Source organism: Muscardinus avellanarius (assembly GCF_963383645.1).
Source record: "Muscardinus avellanarius genome assembly, chromosome: 10".
Taxonomy (NCBI): Eukaryota; Metazoa; Chordata; class Mammalia; order Rodentia; family Gliridae; genus Muscardinus; species Muscardinus avellanarius.
Window position 1 is genome coordinate 6,283,781 of NC_137796.1, and position 27,623 is coordinate 6,311,403.

Genomic DNA, 27,623 nt, shown 5'->3' on the forward strand with positions numbered 1-27,623 from the left:
CCTTTGCCAGGCTCTGAGAGCAGAACGGGCACTTAACCCAGGGCCTGGCACACGGCACGCTCGCCATCGGTGGCAGTTCTCTTATTATCCTGTCTATATTTTTTTTGTTTATTGCATTTGGCAACCAAGCCCAAATCTCCCGACCCAGGTAGAAGCTGCTGCTACCAGGTCCAAGTGCCTATTCCCACGAGGGCCTTGCATGAGTGGATGAGAACTGCTGGCAGCCCAGCTCCGGGGCAGAGCTCGGTGCCCTTCAGGACAAGGCAGGGCCCTCCCCGGCTGTCTGTGCATGCCCGGTCCCTCCCCGCCGCCGCCGAGCCGGGCCGCAGACACCTGCCGCCCTACATACACAGACCGGGGTGCCAAGAGGCCCCAGCGCCCCACCTTCCTCTGACCCCTGCTGGCCCCAAAGCAAGGGCGTCCAGGGCAGGCACTCCTGTTGCCTCATCTAGTGCAAAGCCTTTTTCAATTCAGGATGTGCTCCAAGCACTAAAGGGAGATCTTGCACCCCATCGTCCAATAATTCCCTCAACATACGTTCAATCCTAACACGTAAGGGCTCAAAGTGCACCCTCCACCCCCAAGTCAAAAAGGCAGGGGCCCTCGCTCCTGTAGCCCACCCTGGGCAGGAAGAGGGGACCAGGCGAGGTCCTCTCTCTGGAGAGATCCCCACGCGTGCGCACAGATCTCTAGGCCCGACCTCCTCTCCCCTGGCTGTGCACTGGGACCCCTGGGGCAGAGCCCACCCAGGCCTGGTCTCCTGGAGCTTGAGCCACCCCTGGCTTGGGCGTGGGCTGCCGGCCTGGTCAAGCTTTGAGGGTCATTCCAACATGGCCAATGTGATGGGCAGAGGAGACAGGGCAGACAAAGATCCCAGAACAGAAGGACCTCCGAGAAAGGCCCACACTCCCTGGGGTCGCCTCACTGCTAAGCCTTGGAACAGGATGGCGCCAGAGCCCCGGGACTCCCGCAGGGACGCGTGAAGCCACGTGGGCCTGTTGAGGTCCCCGTCTCTATACGCAGGCGACTTGAAAGAAGACACTTTTAAGGGACAGTAAATAGCAATTAAATAGCGTGGCCAGGGCGGCCCATCCCAGGGCTCGGTCCTCTTTGCTAATTTCAAAGCAACACACGGCTACAATAGCGGCTCTTAAAAATATACGTGCTAACCTTCTAAGCTTGGTTCCGAGGAACCAAACCATTTCCCCAGCGTGATAAAAGGTTATAAAATCTGGGGTGTGTGGGGTGAGGAGAGAGGCTTCTCTGCAGGCATCAGCCCTGGGCTGAGATGGATGGGCCTGGATTCACCCGCTGGGGGCTGCCACGAGGGGGTCCGGGGCACAGAGGCCCCTAAGAGTCTCAAGTGTGGGTTTGGAGATTGCCTGGCGCAGGTTCCGATCCTGGCCGGGCCATGTGGCCTTGGACGCATTTCTTCACTGCCCTGAGCCTCACCTGTAGGATGAGGCTCACACGGGGGCGTCTCCCATAGGTTGTTTTGACCATTAAATGACGTAAGGGAAATAAAACGCTTAGCCAAGTACCCCTGGCACACGGTGTACATTTGGCAAATGGCAACCATCAAACTGTAATTGAATTTGGTTTCATTTAAATGAATTAAGTCATGAAGCCAGTAATTTCTGGAGCCAGAAGCCTATCCAGAGCCCCCTGGAGGGGGCCGGAGCCGCGCAGCATCGCCCTAATTGAGGATAATGAGTGGCCCGATGGTCATTTTTCTGGCAAGAACAGAACCCTTCAACGTCGGGGGACTGTGTAAGCCGAGGGTACTGACCTCAGATGCAGACCTCGAGTGGTCTGTAAGATGAAGCTGTCAAAGAGTATTTCGTGGCAGGAAGAGACGTTTAGTCAGAGTAAGAGGCAACAGACGAGGCTGTGTGCAAAATAGAATGTACCTTTGCAGCCGCAAGAGGGGATAGAGGGCTGACGCTCCCAGGCGGGGACACCGAAAGCATGGCGCCGAGCGAGGGACGCCAGCCGTGGGAGGGGCTTTATATCGTGGAAGTCCATCCGCAGGGAGTTTAGAGAAAAGCCCGGCGTGGTGGCACACGCAGCTAAGACAGGAAGATTGCAGGCTCGAGGCCGGCCTCAGCAACTGAGCACCAAGGTAGAACACCCCTGGGTTCAATCTTTAGTATAGAACACACACACACAAAAGCCGGGCGTGGTGGCGCACGCTTGTAATCCCCGCGCTTGGGAGGCGGAGACAGGAGGATCGCACGGGTTCGAAGCCAGCCTCAGCTCCTGAGTGAGGCTCTCAGCAACTTAGTGAGACTCTGTTTCCAAATAAAAAAACAAACTAGGTCTGGGAGTATAGCCCAGAGGTAGAAAGCCCCTGGGTTCCACTTCCAGTACCACACACACACAAATAAAATAAAATTAAATTAAAAAACCCACACATGCTGGGCGTGGTGGCTCACGCTTGTAATCCCCGCGCTTGGGAGGCGGAGACAGGAGGATCGCGCAGGTTCAAAGCTGGCCGCGCTTGCTTAAGTGACCCTGTTTCCAAAAATAAAATAGGTCTGGGAGTGTAGCCCGGAGGTAGAAGGGCTTCCAGGAACCCCAGTACCACCAAAAAACAAACAAACAAAAAACAACCCCCCCCAAAACAAACACACACACACACACACACACACACACACACACACACACACACGCCGGGCGTGGTGGTGCACACTTGTAATCCCAGTACTCTGGAGGCTAAGACAGGGGGATCACAGGTTCACAGCCAGCCTCAGCTACTTAGTGAGACCCTCCCTGTTTCAAAATAAAGAATAAAAATTCAGACTGGAGTTTAGCTAAGAGATAGAATGCCCCTGGGTTCAATCCTCAGTATTACAAAAATGAATGAATGAATGAATGAATAAATAAATATCCCCCCAAACGAAACACACACACACACACACACTACAGAGAGGCAAATCCTTCTGGATATACACAGGGTAGAGGTTGCCTGGGGCTGGGGGAGGTGGTACAGGGCATGATGGCTGATCAATGGGCTTTCCTTTGCGGTGATGAAGATGCTCGAGAATTGATACAGGCGACGGATGCAGAGCATCAAAGGCCGCTGCACTGCACATGTTCAGTGGGCAAATTGTATGGTGTGTAAACTGTATGTGAAACTGTTAAAATTATGTATAGTATGATTAAAATTAAGATATATATTATGCATGTGTATATTGTATGTGCATCTATCTATGTCTGTCTCTATGTTGATGTTTATCTATCTATCTAGATTTAGACATAAATAGACAGACAGGAAGGCAATACAAATATTTTCCTGATGATCATCTTGGGTGGTGAGTTTATGTGTGGGGGTACTGGAGATTGAACCCAGGGATCTTCTACCTCTGAGCTACACCCCCAGCTCTGTTTTATTTATTTTATTTTATTTTTTTTACTTTGAAACAGGGTCTCACTAAGTTGTTGAGCGTCTTCTTGAGTTGCTGAGGCTGGCTTCAAACCTACAATCCTTCTGTCTCAGCCTCCCAAGTCCCGGGATTACAGATGTACGCAGCCATGCCCGGCTTACTTACCTATATTTTCTAAAGTTTCTACAATGAATCCAGGCCACTTTTGGAAAAAGCAATGAAAACCATTCTTTTCCTTTAGGAACAGCACTTTGGATTTTAGCACGAATCACATAAGTATGGAGGAAGCTTCAGAGCCGGGCTCAGGCCTCCTAGGAAGACAGGACGGCTCTCTGACACCCTTACCTTGTCCACATGCAGGGGCACCGCGAACCTCCGGAGGGTGGGCACCGAGGTGAGCTTGCAGTTCTCCTCGAAGTCTTGGTTGAGGTTGGCCAAGTAAAAGAGCTGGTAGAGGCTGCTGTCGTCGTAGGCGATGACGTCGAACAGGATGCAGCCATCATCCTCGTAGGCGTTGACGTGGTGGAACACGACCAGGGCGTCCGTGTAGAACTTGGTCGGCACTGGCTTCCTGGTCCTCTGGTCTATGATGTGAATGTAAGTCTGAAAGAAGGTGTCCACTTGGCGGTCAGCTCTCCCATGGATGCCTAGCTGGGGATGGATGCCTAGCTGGGGATGGGTGCCTAGCTGGGGATGGGTGCCTAGCTAGGGATGGGTGCCTACCTGGGGATGGGTGCCTACCTGGGGATGGATGCCTAGCTGGGGATGGATGCCTACCTGGGGATGGATGCCTACCTGGGGACGGGTGCCTAGCTGGGGACGGATGCCTACCTGGGGACGGATGCCTACCTGGGGACGGGTGCCTACCTGGGGACGGGTGCCTACCTGGGGACGGATGCCTACCTGGGGACGGGTGCCTACCTGGGGACGGGTGCCTACCTGGGGACGGGTGCCTACCTGGGGACGGGTGCCTACCTGGGGACGGATGCCTACCTGGGGACGGGTGCCTACCTGGGGATGGATGCCTACCTGGGGACGGGTGCCTACCTGGGGACGGATGCCTACCTGGGAATTGGTGCCTACCTGGGATGGATGCCTACCTGGGGATGGGTGCCTAGCTGGGGACGGGTGCCTACCTGGGGATGGATGCCTACCTGGGGATGGGTGCCTAGCTGGGGACGGGTGCCTAGCTGGGGACAGGTGCCTAGCTGGGGATGGGTGCCTACCTGGGGACCGACAGCCCCCAGCTCTGCCTGGCACTAGCAGGTGACTGAGGGGCATCCCATCCCCATTATGAACACTGCGTCCACTCTAAAGTACCAGATGGGCAGGCGTGCCTGGTGAACGCAGCTGCTTCCCATTGCGTTTCTGTGATCCTGTCTTTCAGGTGGAAGGAGGGACACTGTACTGTCAAAGCTTCTGTGCAGAGTCTGAGGGGCTCCTGAGGGTCCACTGCCTCTTATTCTACTGACTGGATTCAGGTGGACAGTGATACCCCAGCTCCCTGGCAGCTATCAAGTGTGAGAGAACTAGCCCGGTGTCCGGATCCATCAGAGGCTGGAGCCTCTAAGACCCTGAGTCCCCCCGGCCCCTGGGTCCCCCTTCTTGACCTCCACACATTGCTTCCAGCCCTCTCCTGTGTCCTGGGAGGTGCTTGTCCTCCCACCTGTCCTGGAGGGGCCACAGCTGGGGGCCCCAGTTCTAGCTGAGAAGCCGGGGCAGCTCATTAGGCCTTCGGGTCCACCTCTCTGGGTGCTGTGGGCCAGTATCACTCTGGATGACAATTAGCTACACCTGGTCACCTGATCCACAGTCCAGGGCGTGGGGGGTCACCTCGCAGCTATCGCCTGAGGGAGGAGGAGGATTTCTACTTGGGCCTCGGGTTACACCTTTTGCTCTTTCTCCAGAATTAAGCTTTGAATGATAGAAAGGTCACCAAGGCAGATCTCTGGTAGCATGTATGGGGATGAAGATAGAGGTCATTCGTTTGGTCTTTTCTTCCCCATGACCCCAATCCCTGAGCCAGCCACTGGGGCTTTACAGAGTTCTCTTCCAAAGCATCCCAGGGCTGTCTGCCTTGCAGTGTGGGCTCGAACTGGTCTAAGGGCCAGGGATTCCCAAGGGCGCAGAATGGAGGTCAGGAGCCCCCCAGATGCTCCCGGAGGAGCACATTTGACTTGGGCTGGCTTCTCTGTCCTGGTCATTGGTGCCACGATATTTATGGAGGGACAGAATAGTACCAAGCCTCTCCTTCCACAGGCTCACAGGCTGGTGGGCGTGAAGCCCACAGTACACACCTCATTGGTGGTGTGTCGAGGCTGATGGGTTCCCCTGAGAAAAACTTAGCAGGGTGGGGGATGGAGAAGGCCCAGGATGGGGGGGTCCTAGAGGAAGACTCAGAAGTCAGAGGTGCTGAGTCGGGACTGAGATCAACGGAGGGAGACAGCATCTCATCCTAGGAGAGGAGGACAGCGCAAAGGCCCTGAGGCTGGAACACGTTTGGCCAGTTTCAGAGCCAGAAAAGCCAGGAAAGAGCTGGGGATGCAGGTGTGTGGGGACTCAGGCTGCTGAAGGGAGCCTTCGGGTCTTATTCTGAGCTAGGCGGGAAGTCACGAGAAGGCTCTGAGCAGAGGAGAGACCCCACCCAACCCCTCACTCCCTTAATACTTGGCTCTCCTTCCTGAGAAGAGAGAGGCAGGCGTCAAAGAGGGCAGCCAGCCACCACCTACCTTCCTTCCTTCCTTCCTTCCTTCCTTCCTTCTTTCCTTCCTGAAATAGAGCCTAGGGTAATAGAACCCAGGGGCATTCTACCTCTGAGCTATATCCCCACCCCTATTTATTTATTTTTTTATTTGGAAACAGGGTCTTGCTAAAGTTGCTGAGAGTTTTGCTAAGTAGCTGAGGCTGGCCTCGAACCTGTGATCCTCTTGTCTTAGCCTCCTAAGTACTAGGACTATGGTGCACACTCTCACATTGGGCCCATGTTTGTATATATGAAGAAAAGTGCAGGCCATTGCTCAGGAAGGGCCGCAGGAGGGTGTCAGGACAGTAACGGTGGCGGCTCCTCCAGAGAGGGCGATGGAGGGGGAGGGGGGCCGGGAGAGGGGAATTTATATGTGGCTTTCTATACTTTTCTATTAGTTGAATAGATAACACTGGCCATTACATGATATTTTTCAAAAGTAAAATAGCAGCAGCAAATAAATAAGTAAACCCATACATATACCTAATGCATCTATAATGCAGTTATAGGTGCATGCACACACATGCACATACACATGCGTGCTCTGAGCCCTCGGGTGTTCCTGGACTGAAGGGAGCGTTTCTACTGAACCATGTGCGGAGCTCTCCATTATGAGCACCCACCGTCTCCTCGACCTCCCTGGGTCGTAGCAGAGATGCCAAGACGCTTTGCCAGTGGATGGCGCCGGCTGTGAGGGCTCCAGCTCCCCCTCAGGACAAGACCCTGGGAGCCGCTTGCCTCTGGGTCTACTCCATGGCCCGCAGCCGCCCCTCACCCCGGCCTCCCGCCCCAGCCGGGCTTCACCTTGTCTTCCCTGTGGAAGGTGATGCAGGAGGCCCAGCTCACCCCCCGCATGTACGCCGTGGCCATCTTGAGGATGTCCAACCTGAAGGGCTGCTCGAGGAACACGATGTAGTTCTCGGTGACCCCAAAGCTGTGGTAGTAGCTGGGGGAGAGGAGGGAGCGGGAGGGGATGGAGCAGAACACCTCTGTGTGCTTCAAGGGGCTCGTCCCCTTTCTCTTGGCCTCTGGAGAAAAGGAGATGTTGGAATCATGCAAAAATCCAGCCTCCCGGAACACCAGAGCCATCATGCACAGGCTGCCCGTGCTGCTAAGGACCTTTGAGTCAGAGCCGATGTGTAGACCAGGTGTAGACCGGGTACAGGGGCTGGAGCACTGCTCGGGCCACCCCCTGCTTCTCCAGTTGGAGAAGGTCTGGTCCCCCCAGGGAGGCCTCTAGGCCGGGTCCCCGCGGCAGCCTGTGTCAAGATGAGCCTCCACCTGCTTTGGCAGATGAAGGATTATCTGGAACACGGCCACCATAGCTCTTCTGTGTGTACCCGCTGCTTTGATTTGCAGCTACGGTGGCCAGATTGAGTCGTCGCGAAGGATGTTCTGTGGTCCTCAAAGCCTTAAATATTTACTATCTGGCCCTTTTATAGAAGAAGTCTGCCTTTTACAGAGGAAGCCTTTCATGTGTGTAGGAGTGATCTGGGGGCTGGGATAGAGCGTGGGGTTTAACTGGGTGTGCGGGGGGGACCTGGAAATCTGCATCCATTCCCCCCAGCTCCTGGGAGATGGGGAGTCTCCCAGGCTGAAGCTCTGGTATTGCACCGGGAGCCACCATTCAGAGGCATTTCCCAGGGTTGCTATGAATTTCTCTTGGCTATTACAGGACACCTGTCAGGATGCGAGGCTTTTTCATAGGCGGTGACAATCAAGTGAGGCTGTGGGAGGCCCTTCTGTAGACTGGAAACTGGGACTTGCTGCAAGGTCTATCAGCAGCATTGGAGTCTCAGGCTTAAGCCAGGAAAACATGGCTCCTGAGCCTTGGCCTCCTCCTCTGTTATTAGGAAAGGCAACAGAGAAGGAAGGCAGATTAAAGGAAGAAACCATCAGCAGTGGGGCTCTCAGGCCAGGCCCCTTTGCCCTAACTGCAGCTCAAGGACCTCATGTGGTACCCGACACCAAAGGCATCAGTACCTGCTTGGTTTTCTTATTCATCTGCAAGGCTGAGTCACCCCTGGCCAAAAGGCCTCTCCACCCAGGCCTGGGGCTGGTTTATAACGAGTCACCCGCCAATGTCCCCAGCTCTCGGAGGCCACCTGTACGCACTGTACACAGCTGGCCGGTGGGAGGGCTGCCGTGGGGCTGCGGGATAGATCTTTTCTCTGCAAGACAAGTGGTGCACAATGCAAACGGAGATGAAAAGTGCCCAGGCCCGGCACAGGGGCTGGGTCAGCAGCCGGCTGGCACAGAGGAGGAGCTCAGGGGGTGGCTGCTGAACTCTGCTGCCGGGGCTCCTGAAAGCGGCCGGATGCCCTCAGCCTCAAAGTCCTCCTGTGTTAGGACATGGCAAACACAAAACCTAGATGATTCCTAATCTAATGGGAATTCCTAAATCTGGGCTAGACTTTATATCTTAATTGATAGGAGCTTTGCTTAATAGGAACACTCATTGTACTTTATGACCTGGGGGGCTCGCATCGCCCAGCCCCGGAGCTTCTATGGGATGGAGCTTCTATGGGACGGTTGGGCAGGGACCAGCAGGATCACAGATGGAATCTAGTTCCCTAAACCAGAAGGTCAGGTCAGGCACCCTCAGAGGCCTGCACTGCCTCCCCTGGCCTGGCCTCCTGGGCGTGGCTGCCAGGAGGGTCCTGGATAAACACGGGCTGGGAGCCTCACCCTCTTCCCCCTCAGGGACACGCAATCCTAGTTGGCCTGGGCTTGGCTCCAGGATCCCAGCCCTAAGTGGAGAAGGTCCAGAAGGCCCAGAGAACAGGGTGGAGCTCTGCAGTGGATCCCAGCAGGGCTAAGCTCCCTGCACTCCCCTGGGAGTTTGGCTGCAGGGCTGGGAGCAAAGCCTGACATGCAAAGACTGTCAGAAGATAGAAGATGGATGGATGTGTGAGTGGATGGGTGGATAAACTCAGGAAACAATGAACCAGAGCCTGGGGAAAGTTTAGAACAGGATAAATGGATGGGTGGGAGGTAGGTGGGTGGATAGATGGATGGGTGGGTGGGTGGGTGGGTGAGTGAATGAAAGGATGGATGGATGCATGGATGGACTGACGGACTAAAGAAATAATGAACTGGAGCCTAGAGAAAGGATTATGACAGAACACATGGATGGATACATGGGTGGGTAGGGAGGTGTTAGGTGGATGGGTGGGAAAAACTAATGAAATATGAACCTAGAGAAAAGGTTCAACAAGATAAATGCATGGGTGGTTGATGGATGGGTGGGAGGTGGGTGGGTGGATAGATGGGTGGGAGGGTAAGTAGGTGAGTGGATGGCTGGATGGCTGGATGGGTAAATGGGCAAGTGGATAAATAAACTAATGAAATAATGGTCTAGAGCCTAGAGAAAATATAATAACAGGATAAATGGGTGAATGGATGGATGGGTAGGTGGATGGGTGTACAGATGAATGAATGGGTAGGGGGTTGACGGGTAGATGAATGGGTGGATAGATGAATAAGCTAATTAAATAATGAACTAGACCCTAAACAAGAAGTTATAACAGGATAAGTGGATGGATGGGCAGATGGATTTGGTGGGTGGGTGTATGTATGTATGTATGTATGTATGTATGTACATATAGATGAATGGATAGATGGATGGATGGATAGATGGATGGATGGATGGATAGATGGATGGATGGATGAATGGATGGATGGATGGATAGATAGATGAATGGATGGATGGATAGATGAATGGATGGATGAATGGATGAATGGATGGATAGATAGATGAATGGATGGATGGGTAGATGAATGGATGGATGGATGGATGGATGGATAAAGAATTTATGAACCAGAGCCTTAAAAAAAGGTTACATAGCAAAGGGATCCCTTCTTCTGAAAGGAATCCTGTAAACTTCTCTCCTACACGAGAACACTGAGCGTGTGGTCATCTGAGTAGGTGATGGATGGCCAGGGAATGCTGGGCCATCACACGGGGCTCTGCAGCTGGACCCAGTTGTGGCGGCCTGGGCTTCCTTAGGGTCCCAAGAAGGACCTACCTGGCACTGGGGCAGGGATCTTGAATATCACGTATTTTGTCTTCCCCTTGTCCACAATGGATGTGCCCATGTTGAGCACGTTTCCCGCTGTGTCATAATGAGGATGTGACGTTGCAATATTTATAGCCACATATTTACGATAATCGACCTGCAAAATATGACAGCCACGGGGCTTTAACAGGGCCCGGGGGTGAAGTCCCATGAACACCGGCTTTGGGGTCCAGAGAGATGAAGGATATTTTTGCACATCTCCGGATTGGAAAATAAGACAGAATTTGCTTATTTTAAGGAAGGTGTGGACTCTCGTGACCTTAGGCAACCCTGCGTTGGGAGGGGCTCCCATGGTCGCGGGCGAGTCGGCGAGCCACTTTGTTTTTGTGGCTGTGGCTTCCATCCCACTGCTTGGTCCTGCCAGGCGCTAAGCAAGGAGACAGGATGCCCCACCGCAGAAGGCTCCCAGCAACGACCGTGGCAGAGGCTGGAGCCTTTCAGCTAATCTTGGCTTGCTGCTCTGTGGAGGTCTGGTTAAGTCATTTAAATTCTCCCCTTTTGCATTCCGTGGAGGCTCTGATTTCCAGCCCTGTCTCTCATAGTATTCTTCTGAGAACAGAGAGGTCACAAAAACATATGGTCCAGCAAAACTCCTCTAATAAGTAGAATAATGACCCCTGCTCTGAACAGGCCCCACCATAGAACAAAGGGGTGGCAGAGGACCAGCTGCCCACCCTTCCTCCCCGTGATAGCGTGACCTCCAGCCAAGTCAGGTAGGGCTCTTTTCTCTGGCAGTATTTCCTCTTCTGTGAAGAGCAGGAATCAGTTGGTCTCATGCCACCCAGCTTAAACGGTGCTGGATATAATTCCCAGCTAAGAAAGGTACTCCCTTTAACAGATCGTTACAAATGCCTTGCGAAGAGCTCGGGGCCTTGAATGGCTGGCAGGAGAAAATCTAAACTGGGTATCTGCTAGGACATTTATTTTGTGTGCACCTGCGCTCTGCCTAATGCCTCCCTCTGCAGGTCAATACAGGTAGGGCTGCTGGAAATCTGGGGTTTTCCAACTATTTAAACTTCACTAGCCGGGCGTGGTGGCGCACGCTTGTAATCCCCGCGCTTGGGAGGCTGAGACAGGAGGATCACACAGGTTCGCAGCCAGCCTCAGCTACTTAGTGAGGCTCTCAGCAACTTAGTGACATCCCTGTTTCCATATAAAATATAAAATAGGTCTGGGAGTGTAGCCTGGAGGTAGAAAAGCCCCTGGGTTCCACCCCAAGTACCCCACCACCACCACCACCAACAAAACCCCCCTAAACTTCACTAAGCTCCCAAGGTGCCAAGAACTGTTGACTTGGTTACAAGGTGAATTATGTCCTCCAAACAGACATGTTAAAGTCTTAACCCCAGTGATTGGTGACCGTGACCTTACTTGGCAAGAGTCTTTGTAGATGGAAAGAAGTCATTCATTGGAATGAAAGCTGGGTCACAGTGTTAAGTGGTCCCTACATCCAGTGACTGGGACGTTTATAAAAGGTAGGGATTTTTTTTTTTCTTTCTTGCATTGGAAATTGAACCCAGGGGCATTCTACCTCTGAGCGACACCTCCCCCAGCCTTTTTTATGTTTTTTTTTTTTATTTTGTAATAGAGTCTCACTAAGTTGCCAAAGTTGGCCTTGAACCTGCCATCCTCTTGTCTTAACCTCCCGAGTACTGGGACTGCAGGTGTGCGCCTCCAGGCTTGGCTGAAAGGTGGGGAATTTGAACACAGATCTACCAGGGGGCTGTGTGACGGTGGAGGCTGAGGCCAGAGTGACATGTCCTCCAGCTAAGGAAGACCAGGGACTTTTGGCAACCTCTGGACAGAGAAGGGTCCTCCCCAAGCCCTCAGCAAGAGCCCGGCCCTGCCAACTCTGCGGGGGGGAAATGTGTGTGTGTGTGTGTGTGTGTGTGTGTGTGTGTGTGTGTGCATGTATATGTATGTATTTAGTGATACTAGGGATTAAACCCAGGGTCACAGAGCTATATCCCCAGTCCTCTTTGAACCGGGGTCTCGCTAAGTTGCCGAGGTTCGTCCCGAACCTGCGATTCTTCTATCTCAGCCTCTCGAGTATTAAAGCTACAGGAGTGTGCCACCGCACTCCGCTGAAATTTCTGTTATTTTAAGCCTCCTCGTTGGTGGTAGAGTCGGGCATTACCTTAATGAGAGGGCCAGGTCCTGAGAAATGCATCCTTAGCAGATCTCACTGCTGTGCAAACATGAGAGTGTTCTTACACAAACAGAGAGCTACGGTGTCACAAGGCAAGGGAATCCTTAGAGCCACATGAAAGGTGGCAACCCCGTGGCTGTGATTGGACTCTGTTGCAACAGCCGCAACAAACCCACAGAGCTACACAGATTAAAATGCTACACTTTTGCCAGGCGTGGTGGCGCACGCTTGTAATCCCCGTGCTTGGGAGGCGGAGACAGGAGGATCACGCAGGTTCGAAGCCAGCCTCGCTGGCTTAAGAGACCCTGTTTTCAAATAAAATTTAAAATAGGTCTGGGAGTGTAGCCCGGAGGTGGTAGAAGGGTTCCATCCCCAGTACCACCAAAAAAATAAATAAATAAATAAATAAATAAAGCTACACTTTCTGCCTGGGAGGAGCTTAGTTAGTATTCAGTACTAAGAGCAGTGCTAGAAGCAGGGTCCAGAGAGCTCCTTCAGCGCCTTCCTGGAATCAGGGCCTGGAGGGACGGGAGGGTTGCTGATACCTTCTCCAGCGTCTCCAGGGTGCTAGGGTTGATTTTCCTGATGTAGTTGGTCTCCGTGGTTGCATAGAAGTAGTCTCCACACCTCATGATGTTGATCAGGCAGTTGTCCGTGAAGTCGGGGATGGTGTGGGATAAGTAGGAGAAGGCTCTGGAGAGACAGCAAATGCACAGGGTGGGTGGCTGCGTCTGCCCAGCCGGAGAGCTCGGCGCCCGGTGGCTGCAGGTCCCCTATCGCTCAAAACACTCGACTTCAACCGTGGGAGAAAAAGGACCACATCTCTGTGGGTTGCTTGAGGAATCCTGGGGATTCGGATCTCGGCTCCCACAAAGATACCACGGCGTTGAGTGAGTGAAGAAGAGAGTCCCTACCCAAAACTAAGAAAACAAAGCATCCAATAAGAAAATGGGCAAGTGAACTAAATAGACACTTCACAAAAGAAGAAATTCAAATGGCCAATAAATGCATGAAAAAATGCTCAACATCACTGGCAATCAGAGAGATGCAAATCAAAACTACCCTGAGATTTCACCTAACTCCAACTAGAATGGCCATCATTCAAAACACAAACAACAACAGATGCTGGCGAGGATGTGGAGAAGTGGGAACTCTAAGACATTGTTGGTGGGATTGCAAATTAGTGCAACCACTTTGGAAAACAGTACGGAGAATCCTCAGAAAAATGGGAACAAATCTACCATTTGATCCAGCGATACCACTTGTGGGTATCTACCCAAAAGAAAGGAAACCAAACTACCAAACTAATGCATGTGTATCTATGTTCATAGCTGCACAATTCACCATAGCCAAACTTGGAACCAGCCAAGATGTCCATCAACAGATGAATGGATTACAAAACTGTGGGATATGTACACAATGGAATTTTACTCAGCCATCAAAAAAACCTCAATTACATCATTTTCAGGGAAATGGATGGAACTGGAGGACATTATGCTAAGTGAGATTAGTCAGTCACAAAAAATAAGAAATCAGATGCTCTCCCTAATATGTGAGAGTTAGGGAGAATTGGGTCATAGGGGGAACTCTAGATGAAAAAGAAAATCCTATGGAGGAGCAAACAAGACAACCTAAAGGAGGAGAAAGGAGGGGGAAGAGGAAAATCTCTAAAACACACAATGTACTTAAACATATCGAAGTCAACCACTAAGCCGAGCAAGGGAGGGAGGGATGTGGAGGGAACAGGGTGGGAACTGGGTAGGGGTTAAATCAGTGATGTGTACATGTCTCTACATACAAGTTTTTTTTTACTCCAATATGATATATGAATATAATGCACCAATAAAAAAATTAAGAATTAAAAAAAGTCCTGTCTTGAGAACTTAAAAAAAAAAGAGAGAGAGTCCCTGGGCCGCCAGCTAGCCCAGGTCCCTCCTGAGCTCTCAGACATCCAGGTCTCCTATGGCAAAGCCGGCAAGAGCTGACCGGTCGTTTTCAAGCTGCTCTGCAGAAATCAGGCACCATGCGCCCGCCCCCCAAGCCTAGCCACATAGCAAATCCCTGTGTCGGCAGAGATGTGAGTTCACACTGGTTACTTCAAATTTGTCCAGGAACTTATTTAAAAGAAAGAAAGAAAGCAAGCAAGAAAGCAGGGTATGTTGTGGTGCACGCTTGTAATCCCAGCATTCGGGAGGCTGAGACAGGAGGATTGTGGTTTGCTGACAGCCTCAGCTACTTAGTGAGGCCCTTTGCAACTCAGTGAGACCCTGTTTCAAAATAAAGAAAAAAAAAATAGGGCAGGGGGTGTAGCTTGGAGGGAGAATGCCCCTAAGTTCCATTCCCAGTACTGGAAAAAAAAAAAAAAGAAAAAAGAAGAAAAGAAAGAAAGAAAAAAGGAGAACAGGGTTGGCATGGTGGCGCACACCTATAATCCCAGTGCTTGGGAGGCTGAGACAGGAGGATCACAGGTTGGGGGCCAGTGCACAGTAATTTAGAGAGACCCTGTTTCAAAATAAAAAAGGGCTAAGGGTGTAGCTCAGAAGGAGGGTGACCTTGAGTTTAATCTTTAAGTTACAGGCACACCAAACTAATGTTAAGAATTCATCATTTGTTTTTATCAGAATGCAAACTCAAAGCAGGCCGATTAAATCCTAAGAGGTTTTTTTTTTTTTTTGGTGCAACTGGTAAATACTCCGGGTTCCGGTGTTGTGTACTGCGCCCCCTGCTGACCAAGAGTGTAACTGCAAGGAGGCTCCATCACTGTTTTTTAATTTTTTTTTTTTTTTGCGATACTGGGGACGGAACTTAGGGGCATTGTACCTCTGAGCTACGCCCCCAGCCTTATCTTTTAGTCTTTTTATTTTTGAAACAGGGTCTCACTGAGTGGCGAAGGGCCTTGCTAATTGGCTGGGGCTGTGATAACCACGATCCCGCCTCTCATGCTGGGATGACAAGCGTGCATCACCACCGGGCTCCATCGTTAAATTAATCCCCCCCCCCCCCCCCCCCCCCGCCTTCGCACTGGCTCTTCCCGGGCTCCGCCCCGTCTGCAGGTGTGAATCCACTGCTGGCCTGTGCCAGGGAGATAATGTCAGTTCTGGAAAAGCAGAAGCAACCTTCCATTTCTGGGGCAGTCTAACCCTAACCCTTTCATAATTCCTCTATGTCTGAACAGTATCAGAAAGGAGATACTGGCAGCAGGCCCCATTTCCCTGGCCAGGAATTTAATAGTTAAGGATATTATATCTGCATATGCGTCATAAGCCAGATGATTTTAAATTTTAATGAAAGTTTTTGGTACTGGGGATTGAACCTAGAGGCATTCTACCTCTGAGCTATGCCCCCAACCCTTTTTATTTTGCAACAGGATCTCGCTAAGTTGCTGAGACTGACCTCAAACCTGTGATCTTCCTGTCTCAGCCTCCCCAAGTACTGGAGTTCCAGGTGTGCACCACCACACCCTGCCAACCCAGAGAGGAAAAAAAAAAAAAAATCCCAATTCTTGTGGTCCACGTGCCAGTTCTCCACCTCCCTTACGCTTCCTTTAGATTTTTTTTATGCCTATACAAGCAAAACTAAACTTGTATAGGCATCAAAAAAACCCAGTTCCTTTTGCTTCTTTACACAAAATTTGGCATATTCTGTGCTTTTTCTACCCTTTGCTATTTCTCTTTTTCACTTAATATCACATCTTGGAAATGTCTCCGTACAGCCCATAGAGAGCACCCTCATTCCTTGCCTAGTTTTACTGTTATTTATTTAACCCCATCTTTGCGGATGAGCGTTTGCATGCCTTTCAGTTTCTTGTTTAACTAATGATGCAGCCAAGAATAACCCGGGGCATTTTGCCATTTCAGATGTGAGCAAGTAAGTATACCTGCCACCCAAAGGGAAGGTGCATTTGTCATTTTGACGGCTGATTCCCAGCTACTGTCCCACCAGCCACGAGGGTGAGCCTCTAATAATTTGTCAAGTACGCTTTGCCTCTCTGGTGATCGTGAATTAAGTAGCATCTCTGGTCAACGGCCAGGCGTGCGGAGTCTTTATCCACCCTGGAGAGAGCCATCCAAGGGCAAGGGCAGGTTGTTTTGACCACCCAGGGTATCACAAAGCCCGTCATTCAGTCCAATTGACCATGGGCAGTTACTTGGAAAAGATGTTTTTGCAGGGGTCCGGGTAGGCCATCGTTCCAAACTCAGACACCACGATCCTGTTGGCCTCGATGTTGGCGTTGTAGGTGTCACTTCTCAGGTATCTGCTCCTGTAATAGACCTCACCTGAAAGAGAAGCCGATTAGTCTCCGGCCAGCACCTCCACGGGCTTTACAATCCATGTCCGCCCTGCTAGCGGTCTTAGTGGGAGAGAGGGGAGGTTCATTGACCAGGGCAGACTGCTTCAGTGTGAGCACCCATTACAATCAACACACACACACACACGCACACACACACACACACACACACACACACACACCTTCTCATTTGAGACTCACAACAACACGGCAAGCCTAGTATGCCTGTCCTAAGTCCACGTCCAAAGGAGGAAACTGAACATTCCCTCACTTTGCCCAGTGCCGCCCAGCTACCGGCCACTCCTTCTGCCATGCTGGTCCCCCCAGGGAAGGCGCAGGCTGGAGACTGCTTCAGAACATTGCACGTCCTTGGCCCCTCTCAGTGCTGGGAGACCTGACTTCAGAAACCTGTGCTGACAATTCCCGTCTCCTGGAATAATATTTGGTATCTACCAGGGGGCCACCTCACACCCAGCTGCGCAGGCCAGCGGAGGGTCGGCCCCGCGCTGTCATCCCTGTTCATCTGGACCCCGGAGCAGGTCCAACGCCTTGTATACAAAACAGCGACTCTTCCGTCCATTGAGATCAAACTGGAAATACGCCAGATGACTCTAGACCATCTCGGTTTTCTGTGGCTGATACAAGAAGTGGCTTAAAACAACACACAACTGCTTTCTCACAGTTCCTACAAGTGGCTTAAAACAACACACACTTGTTCTTTTTACAGTTTGGGGAGGCTGAAATGGGATGGACTGAATGCAGTGACGGAGCCGGGCGTGGTGGCGCACGCTTGTCATCCCAGCATTTGGGAGGCTGAGGCCAGAGGATCGTTTTTTGGCGGACAGCCTCAGCCAATTAGCAAGAGCTAACATCGAGGTGTCGGCAGGGCTAATTTCTTCAGGAGAAGCTGTTCCTGGCTTATCCTAGCTTCGAGAGCTGCTGCGTTCCTTGGCTCAGGGCTGTATCGCACTGACCCCTGCCCTCGTCACTTCTCGTTCGTTTCTTGGAAGTCTTCCAGTGATCACAGAAGGCCACGTGGATGACTCGGGCTTCTCCCCATCCCAGGATCCTTAACCTACGAAGGCAGTCTCTTGCCCTGGGGAATGACATGGTACATATACTTGTGGTTCCTTCTGGGGAAAGAGGGCAGGGAGGGAGAAGACGGGAAGGAGAGAAGGAGAAAAGAATCCCTTCCAGCTGGTCATGGCTCAAAAGAGACCTCCTGGAGGAGGTGCCCCCTGAACTAGCCCTTGAAGAAAGGGCAGCATTCCAGTAATAGAGCGAGGTCACACAGTAGGTGCTCAGGAAAGTGGCAGACAGCCCTGAGATGCTGTAGAGAGAGTGGTCAAGGTCTGGTCCTGGGGCTTGTCCCTGTCCAAGCTGGGCCACCATGCATGAGTCTCTTAACTTTTTCTTTTTTGTGGTACCAGGGATTGAATCCAGGGTGTTATACCTCTGAACTAAAGCCCCAGCCCTATTTTACTTTTTATTTATTTTGAGTCTCTAGGTTGCTGAGGTTGTCCTTGAACCTGCAATCCTCCTGCCTTGGCTTCCCAAGTACTGGGATTACAAGCATGCACCACCATGCCCAGCCCTCTTTTTTTTTTTTTTTTTGGTGGTACTGGTGATTGAACTCAGGGGCATTCTACCACCAAGCTACATCCCAGCCCCATTTTTTAAATTATTTATTTTGAAACAAGGTCTCACTAAGTTGCAAAGGGCCTCTCTAAGTAGCTGAGGCTGGCTGCAAAGCTGCAATCCTCCTGCCTCAGTCTCCAAACACTGGGGTTACAAGCATGTGCCACCACGCCCAGCCTCGGCCCTCTTAATCTGAGGCTTAGTTTCCTCAACCGGAAGTTGCAAATCCCAGAATCCTCCCTGCCTGGGGTGGCAGTTTGAAGAGATAAAGCAACATGGAGGTGTGGCTCATTGGTATGGGGTTGCTGAAAATTCTAGATGCCCCAGGAGAACCCTGGAGGCAGGAAGGCTTGGGGGTGCCTGGGGAGGCTGCACAGACCGGTCCCCAGGTACCTACGGCATAGAAGCAGAGACCCACTGTGGGGCCGGCCGGTCCTTGCAGGCCAGTCTGTCTCTGAAGATCACTGCTCACACGGCATTGGTTCACGTGCTTGGCCAGCACAGTTGAATTCTTTTCACTTGAAATGTAAACTCAGCCCAGACAGGGCCCGTTTCCTATAAACATCCAGTAGCAAGGCAGGGAGCTCTGGGAGAGGAGCCACAGGAGAATGTGTCTCTGGAATTGCTCAAGGCCGATGCTGGACTCTGAGGCCGAGAAGACAGAAGGAGCCACCGTGCGTCTCCTGCCCTCCGTCCTGGAGCATCCAATTAGCCACATTCCTTCTGAGGGGACATAGTAAACAGACGCGCCCCGGCCTCGGATCCTTGACAACTGGGTCAAGTGTGATACTTCTCAGAGCAGAGGAGGCACAGACCCGTGTGCACACACATGATTTTGTTCTGTCTCTCTCCTCTCCCCTCCTCTCCTCTCCTCTCCCCTCCCCTCCTCTCCTCTCCTCTCCCCTCTCGTCTCTCTCTCTCTCTCTCTCTCTCTCTCTCTCTCTCTCTCTCTCTCTCTGTAAAGGTGGTTAAACCCAAAAGCATTCTACCTCTGAGCTGCACCCCACCAACATTATTTTATCTTTTGATACTAGGGATTGGACTCAAGGGTGTTCTACCTCTGAGCCATACTCTAGCCTGGGTAGAACAGACTACAAATATATATATTCCTAGTACTAGGGGTTGAACCCAGGGGCATTCTACCTGTGAGCTATACTCCTAGTCCTACTTATTTCTTTTATTTGAAACAGGGCCTCACGAAGTTGCTGAGGCTGGCTGTGAACCTGTGATCCTCCTAGCTCAGCTTCTCAAGTGCTGGGATTACAAGCATGTGTCACCATGTCCGGCTCTATTTTTATTTTCTTTTAATCTTAAAGCAGAGTCTTGTTAAGTTGCTAAGGCTGGTCTTGGACCTGTGATCCTCCTGTCTAATGAATACTAGAATTATAGGCATACACCATCATACTTATTTGTTATTTTCAAACAGTCTCGCTAAGTTGCTAAGGGTAAGTTTCTGAGGCTGGCCTCGAAACAGCACTTGAGGCTGGTCTTTAAGTGCTGGGTTACAGGCTTGGCCACCACACCAGGCTACACAAAATTTTTTCCATAGCCAAATTCTGGAGGGACTTTTCCTCTTATATAATTAGTAACCAACACTTTCTTTTTTAAAATTTATTTTATTTTTTGTGGTACTGGGCATGGAATCCAGGGGCATTCTACCTCCAACCTACACCCCAAGCCTTATTTATTTATTTATTTATTTATTTATTTATTTATTTATAAGCAGGGTTTTACTAGGTTTCTGAACCTTGTTACATCTCGGAGGCTGGCTTTGAACCTGTGATCCTCCTGTCTCAGCCTCCCAGGTACTGGGATTACAAGCATGTACCACCATGCCCGGCTTCTATACCTATTTTTTTTTCAAAGCTGTTTATTTTGGAGAATGCAGAAAAAAAAAAAACTCTTATGACTGTGGTTGGAACTGCAAACTATACCGCCACTATGAAGATCAGCATAAAGAACCCCTCAAACCTGCAATCCTCCTATCTCAGCTTCCCAAATACTGGGATTACAGGTGTGCGTCATCATGCCCAGCTTGAATGTACCCCTTTGACTCTTACTACCATGTATGGGATAATCCCACTGCACCAATAAAATTCTTTTATAAAGAAAATATAGTGTATATTACACACTGAAGTGTTACTCAGCCATAAAGAAGAATGGAATTAGATCTTTTGCTGGTTAAGTGGATAAAGTTGGAGACCCTCACGCTGAGTGAAATCGGCCGGACTCAGCAAGCCAAGGTTTGTGTGTCTTCTCTTAGATGTGGAGTCCGAGGGAATAAAGAAATAAAGGAGACCCCATGAGAAGAGAAGGGAAACCAGTAAAGTAGAGAAGGGGGAGGGGAGGAAAAGAAGAGGGGCTGGGGACAACACCGACCAAGCGTGCTTTGTGCTCGTGCCAAGATATCGCGAGGACTCCCCTGTTGATCTCTAATTATAGTGCACCAATAAATAATTAAAAATCTGCTGATTTTGAAATAATTTTGGATTTTGAGAAAGGACTGTCCTCACATCCCCTTGACCCAGCCTCCTCCTCTGCACTCTGCCCCGGAATGATCCAATCTTGGTTACTTTTTTTTTTTTTTTTTTGGTGGTACTGGGGTTCCTGGAAGCCCTTCTTCCTCCGGGCTACACTCCCAGACCTATTTTATATTTTTGAAACAGGGTCTCTTACGCCAGCGCAGCTGGCTTCGAACCTGCGCGATCCTCCTGTCTCCGCCTCCCAAGCGCGGGGATTACAAGTGTGCGCCACCACGCCTGGCCAATCTTGGTTACTTTTTAAAGTACTGACTTTTACGGGTCTCTGCCAAAGGCCACAAGCCATTTTACTCTCTTTTTTCCGTTTCTTTCCTTGAAATCCTTCCTCCCAGATTGGCCTTAAGTGGAGGTTCCTTCCTCAGCACTGGCTCTGCACTGGGATCACCCAGGCGCTTCTTAAAAACTACAAAGAACCGGGCGCGGTGGCGCACGCTTGTAATCCCCGCGCTTGGGAGGCAGAGACAGGAGGATCGCGCTGGTTTGGAGCCAGCCTCGCTGGCTCAAGAGACCCTGTTTCCAAATAAAAATATAAAAATAGGTCTGGGAGTGTTGCCCGGACGTAGAAGGGCTTCCAGGAACCCCAGTACCACCAAAAAAAACCAAAAAACAAAAACTACAGAAAGCCAGCTGGGCGTGGGGGTGCACACCTGTAAGCCTAGTGCTTGGGAGGCTGAGACAGGAGGATCGTAGGTGTCAGGCCAGCCTCGGCAACTTAGTGAGATCCTGTCCCCAAATAAAAAAATAATAATACAAAGGGCTGAGGGGTGTAGCTCAGAGAATGCCCTGACCTCAATCTCCTGTACCAAAAAAACAAAAAAACAAAAAAACTACAGAAGGCTGCACCCTGGCCCAAAGCAGCTCTCTGATTAACCCGTGTTAACCCTGGGGGACCTTGGGAGCCAGGCTGGAGGCCCACCATGGAGACTCTCAAACCTCGGAAGGCTCTAGCCTGGGAAATAGGCCAGAAACACCCGCACTCTGTCCTTCCCTCTGGGCTGGGATCCGCTCAAGCCCTGGGTGGCGCTGGCTCTTGGGATTCCCTGCTGTGATGAACAGCCTGGCGGTTTGATGGAGGAAGGATACAAACTGCCTTTTGAGAGTTTCTGGCTCTGTCTTGCCTGCAATCGGAGCCCGACTTCCCTGTGCACCCCTGCTTCTAATGAGGCATCACGGAACATAGCATTTTTGTTTCCTATTTCTATTATTAGACAACAGGGAGCCAGTGCATGTTCCAGAGGAGAGGAGAGGAGAGGAGAGGAGAGGAGAGGAGAGGAGAGGAGAGGAGAGGAGAGGAGAGGAGAGGGGAGGGAGGAGGGGAAGGGAGGGAGAAGAGAGGAGAGGCCAGGCCAGATTGAGCCAGCAGTGCTGGCAGTCTGGAAATACTGAGAGGACCAGGCTGGAGAGATGGGAGAGACTGGCAGGCGGGGGAGTGAGGCTGGACTATACAGAGGTGAAGGTGGGGTTCTGAGTTTAAACACATCGGCTTGAAAACTGACCACCTCCAGGTCTTAGCTGTGTGCATATGGGCAAGTGCCAGGCCCTTCCTAGACTGTCTAATGGTTCTTTCTTTCTTTCTTTCTTTCTTTCTTTCTTTCTTTCTTTCTTTCTTTCTTTCGTACTGGGGATGAAACCCAGGGGCATTCTACCTCTGAGCTATACCCAGCCCTATTTTTTACTCTGTTTTTTAAATAGGGTCTCACTGAGTTGCAAAGGGCCTCACTAAGCAGCTGAGGCTGCCATGAGCCTGCGATCCTCCTGTCCCAGCCTCCCAAGTACTAGGATTACAGGCGTGCACCACCACGTCCGCCCGAAGCAGCTTCTTGAAGCTCGAGAAGTAAAGACAGTGAATCTCCTCTGGAGCCTCCTGAAGAAAGGCAGCCCTTTGATCCCAGCCCAGGGACCCCCACTTCAGACCTCTGACTTCCAGAAACGAAAGGGAACAAACTGGGTTGTCGTAGGCCTTGGAGTCTGTGGCCATCTGTTACAGCAGCAGCAGCAAACTCATACAGCGCCCTCACCGTCTCTGATGGAGAAGCTGTGAAGTAAGGCCAGGCCATCGAACCAATGGTTATATCTGCTCTCCCCCACCGTGTGCATCCCGGGCCCGTTGCGGAGCAGGGTTCCCTGCAGCCATGGCGGGATCTTGCCTGTTACAAGAAAGAGTGATTAGTTGCCAGTTACATGTCCAAACCAAAAAGCTCAATGAAATGGCTGTGGAAAGGAACGGAGGCCAGAGAGCGCGGAGCCTATTCCACGCATCTGTTCAGTCATTTCAAGAAGGTATATTCTGTGCCTGGCATTTTGCTAGCACTGAGGATACCAAGATGAAAAGACATGCCGGGCGTGGTGGTGCACACCTGTAATCCCAGCATTCGGGAGGCCGAGACAGGAGGATCGCAGGTTCGCAGCCAGCCTCCATAACCCAGCGAGGCCCTCTGCAACTCAGTGAGACCCTGTTTCAAAATAAGGAATAAGAAATAGGGCAGGGGGTGTAGCTCGGAGGTCAAATGTCCCTGGGTTCCATCCGCTAAGTTGCCGAGGGCCTCGCTAAATGGATGAGGCTGGTTTTGAACCCGCAATCTTGATCCTTTTATACCGATTTCGTCTTGAACTGCTAATATTTTCGATACCTTGTGTTAAACAAAATATACTATCAAAATCAATTTCACCAATTCCTTCTTGCTTTTCTCAATGCATCTGCTAGAAAGTTTACAAACGGCTCTATGGCAAGCACTATGCCCCGGTGGGCAGCGAGCGAGTTCTAAGATGGGGTGCTGTGGCAGACACCAGGTTCCCTGGGCATCCATCTCTCCCTGAAGGCTGCTTTAATAATGGCTGACCTTGACATTCAGGATGGCCTCTCTAGGGAGGGTGTCAACACAGGCACCAGGTGTGGCTGGGTGTCTAAATGATCAGGCCCCGCTGGGGGCTCAGGGCTGGGACAGAGTGTCTGGAAGCTCGTTTTCTCAGGCTGGCCACTGTCCTCTCGTCTCATTGCCAGGTTAGGAGCACTTGAGTGGGACCAGTGCCTCTAGCACTTGGAGGTGCCTGGAGGGCTTGGGCAGGTGCACAGGGCCGGCTGCACCCCGCTGTCTGGTCAGTGGGGCTGGGGAGCCCAGGAATGTGTGGTACCACTGGGTACCCAGGTGACGGTGATGCTGCAGGTCTTAGACTCCCCCCGCCCACCTCCTATGGGAACCACTGTTCCGGAGGATGTCCGGGGTCTGTTCAGCGTGTCAGGTCCTAGGGTTGTTCTTTTCTAAGATGCTCGAGGGTTACTTGCATCCATTAATCACAAAGTATGCTGGGAAGCAAACTGGGACGGGAAAGAGTTCGTGGAGTACCGAGCACGAAGGGCAGGCATCACTATTTACTGGCTCCCTTCCTATGAATACAAATTAGTAGTAAAATGCATTTGCTCGTTGAAAAAGACTTAGCTCTTTTTTTGGGTGGGTGTTACTGGGGATTGAACCCAGGGGCATGCTACCTCTAAGTGACACCCTCAACCTTTTGTAGACTTTATTTTTCGGTTCTGAATACTGAACCCAAGGGCATGCTATCTCCAACCTATACCCTCGGCCCTTTTCGTTTTGATTTTCTGAAACAGGGTTTTGCTAAGTTGCTGAGAGTCTTAGTTGCTGAGGCTGGTCTTGAACTTGTAATCTTCCTGCCCCAGCCTCCCAAGTACTCCCTAGTTTAATTTTTTTAACTTTGATACAGGGTCTCACTAAGTTACTGAGGCTGGAGCGTACACTTGTAATCCTAGGTTTGAGGGCAGCCTCAGTAACTTAGTGAGACCCTGTTTCAGAAAATAAAAACGAAAAGGGCCGAGGGTATAAAGAGAAGGGACCTATGTTTCCTCTAATATGCCCAAACAAGTGAGCACTGGGGATACCAGAGGGACTCCAGATAATGGAAGGGAAATCTCAGCAAAGTTTGAATGGAAAACTAAGAGAGGAAGGAGGCTGAACTTGACTGATGAGCGGCTATTTCCAAATAGGTGTAAAAGTACGAATATAGCAAGGTTAGCCTGGGTATTAAGTATCAGGATGGGGGAAGGGAAACGGGGGGGGGGGCACCAAATACAGATTAAATGTATAACATTTACTTTCAATAAAATAAAATTTTAAAAAAGAAATAAAAAATAAAAAGTAGGGCTAGAGGTGTAGCTCAGAGGTAGAATGCCCCTGGGTTCAATTTCCAGTACCACAAAAAAGTTGTGTTTTTTTTTATGTAATGAATATTACCTTTGAAACGAGAAAAAATAGCATAAAAGCTGATTTTTTTTCTTTCAAATACCTCTAATGCAGCTCCAAGTTTGGACATCCCACCTCTTTCCCCCCCATAAGCCCTCACTGTTGTCCTCTCCTTGTGAAAAGTCTCCAGAGTCGAAGCCAGGTATGGTGGCACATTTTTGTAATCCCAGTATTTGGGGAGGCTGAGACAGGAGGATCACAGGTTTGAGGACAGCCTCAGCAAATAGTGAGACTCTCATCAACCTAGCGAGACCCTGTTTCAAAATAAAAATAGGACTGGGGGTGTAGCTCAGAGGTAGAATGCCCCTGAATTCCACACCTGTTGGCCCTGGAGAGAAGATCCCATCAAACTCTGATGCCCTCCACGTGCCCACGCACCCTCCCTTGGCACTAGGCAGTTACTTAGAAACTTGCAAAACAGCGTGCGTAGAGGACAGGTGGCATTTTGCAGATAACCCCCATGGCCCACGTCCTCGACACTTTTCTCCCGGCAACAGTAAGCATGCCCGTCCTCCTTGAACACTGGGTTATCGCGGGTGTGTACACGCACAGCTAGCCCATCACCAGAATGGGTCGGACCCTGGCCCGGTTTGCCGCTCTAGGCTGGGCTACTTTCCAGACTTTACAAAAATAACTTGCCATCAAGAGAACGGAGGTCCACGTCTACATGGACGAAGAGCCCGTCGTCTGTACGGGTGCTCACCTGTCACTTCGGCCTTCACAGGCTCCAGCTGTTCCTTCTTGTTCCTGCCAAATATTATATCCATCCTGCTGGCTGCGCGGCGAGGCCGGTGTTCCCAGGGAGCTGGCGCCGGCCCCTGTGCGCTCAGAGGAGCAGCTCCCGCCTCTGCCTTCCGTCCCGCCCGCCTTTACGTCTGGGTGGGTCCCACGCCTTTCTCCTCCAACCTTTTCCCTCTCTGAGAGCCTGGAATCTGCACGTGCACACACACACACACACACACACACACACACACACACACACACACGTACACACGCATGCAGGCCAGGCACTGGAAGCTGCTGCGCTGGCGATACTGACCCGATGCTTGGTCAAAGGTCAATTCCCAAGCCCTGAGTCAGGGCTAATCTTTAATCCTGCTGATGGATCCCCGACTTTCCCTCTCCGCTCTCACTTGGCTCAGCCAAAGAGAGCTTGCTTCCGAGGGGGTGGGAGGACGGCGGGGTCAGTCAGTGCCTTGCGCTTAGCTATGTTGCCTGAGATAATTCATTTCAGAGAGAGAGAGACAGACAGACAGACCCATCACATCAGGGTCGACAAAGGTACCAGGAACCTTGAGAGCATCCATCACGTCAACGCCTGCTGCCTGGCAGAGGGCACCTTCTGCAGAGATGGGGAAGGGCTGTTTCAGTTTTGTTTACAATAAAGGGCTCTGATTTCCCCCACCCCCAAATCATACGTAAAGGGCAACTTGATTTATTATTTTCCTTTTGGAAAAAAGAAACATAAAAATGTTTTGTGTGTCAATGTAAAAAATAAAGGAGCCGGGCGTGGTGGCGCACGCTTGTAATCCCCGCGCTGGGGAGGCGGAGAAAGGAAGATCGCGCAGGTTTGAAGCCAGCCGCGCTGGCTCAAGAGACCCTGTTTCAAAAAAAAAAAAAGAAAAAAGTATAAAAATAGGTCTGGGAGTGTACCACCAAAAAAAAAAAAAAATTAAATAAATAAATAAATAAAAAGAGGGAGGGAGGGCCGGGCGCAGTGGTGCATGGCTATGATCCCAGGACTTGGGAGGCTGAGGCGGGGTGGGGGGTGTCACAGGTTAGAGGCCAGCCTTGGCAACTTAGTCACACCCTCAGCAACTTTGAAAGACCTGGTTTTAAAATAAAAAACTCTTAGGTTGTAGTTCAGAGGTAGAATGCCCCTGGGCTCAAAAAATAAAATAAACGCATGGAACCAATGGCTTCTCTCAGAAACTAAAAAATAGCCCCAAATGATTAACTTTGGTTCAACGTCTTGGTCTACTGGGAGGATAAACCGGCTGTGTTTGATTCTAGTTTGCGTGTGTGTGTGTGTGTGTGTGTGTGTGTGTGTGTGTGTGATTCGAGCTACACCCCCTGCCCTATTTTTTATTCTTTATTTTGAAACAGGGTCTCACTGAGTTGCAGAGGGCCTCACTAAGTAGCTGAGGCTGTCCGCGAACCGCGATGCTCCTGTCTCAGCCTCTCACATGCTGGGATTACAAGTGTGCGCTGCCACCTCGGCTTCTAGGGTTTTCTAATATTCAAATTATCCTAACGTGATGTCACTGCCTAAAATCCTGTTGAAGGTGCTGTGAGCGGTGAGTGAAGGGTTAAAAAACTCTTAACTCGTGCGGCTCAAACAACCGGCCACTCTCCGTGGAAAGAGCTCGGAAAGGCCGGGCTATCCTGACTTAAACATCGCACGATGGACACATGAATCCAAACATCACACGGTGACCCATCCATGGGGACAACGTTTATGTCTTACATATCAGCTAAAAACACTTTAAATTAAATTAAAATAGGAATGGTTTGAAAAAAAGAAAAGGCTTGTGGTACTGGCCT

At 50.8% G+C, this 27,623-nt stretch overlaps 1 protein-coding gene across 1 annotated transcript in view; it reads right to left on the bottom strand.

Annotated features, from left to right (window-relative positions):
- Positions 1–25,846, bottom strand: part of BCO1 (beta-carotene oxygenase 1) — a gene marked incomplete at both ends in the record, with an annotated part of 37,910 nt that extends 12,064 nt beyond the window's left edge. The window contains 7 exons of the mRNA XM_080702707.1: positions 3,732–3,989; positions 6,934–7,157; positions 10,158–10,305; positions 12,903–13,050; positions 16,505–16,634; positions 22,842–22,970; positions 25,783–25,846. Of these exons, the coding sequence (XP_080558833.1) occupies positions 3,732–3,989; positions 6,934–7,157; positions 10,158–10,305; positions 12,903–13,050; positions 16,505–16,634; positions 22,842–22,970; positions 25,783–25,846 (1,101 nt within the window). The remainder of the gene's footprint in view (positions 1–3,731; positions 3,990–6,933; positions 7,158–10,157; positions 10,306–12,902; positions 13,051–16,504; positions 16,635–22,841; positions 22,971–25,782) is intronic.
- Between the last annotated feature and the right edge of the window lie 1,777 nt (positions 25,847–27,623).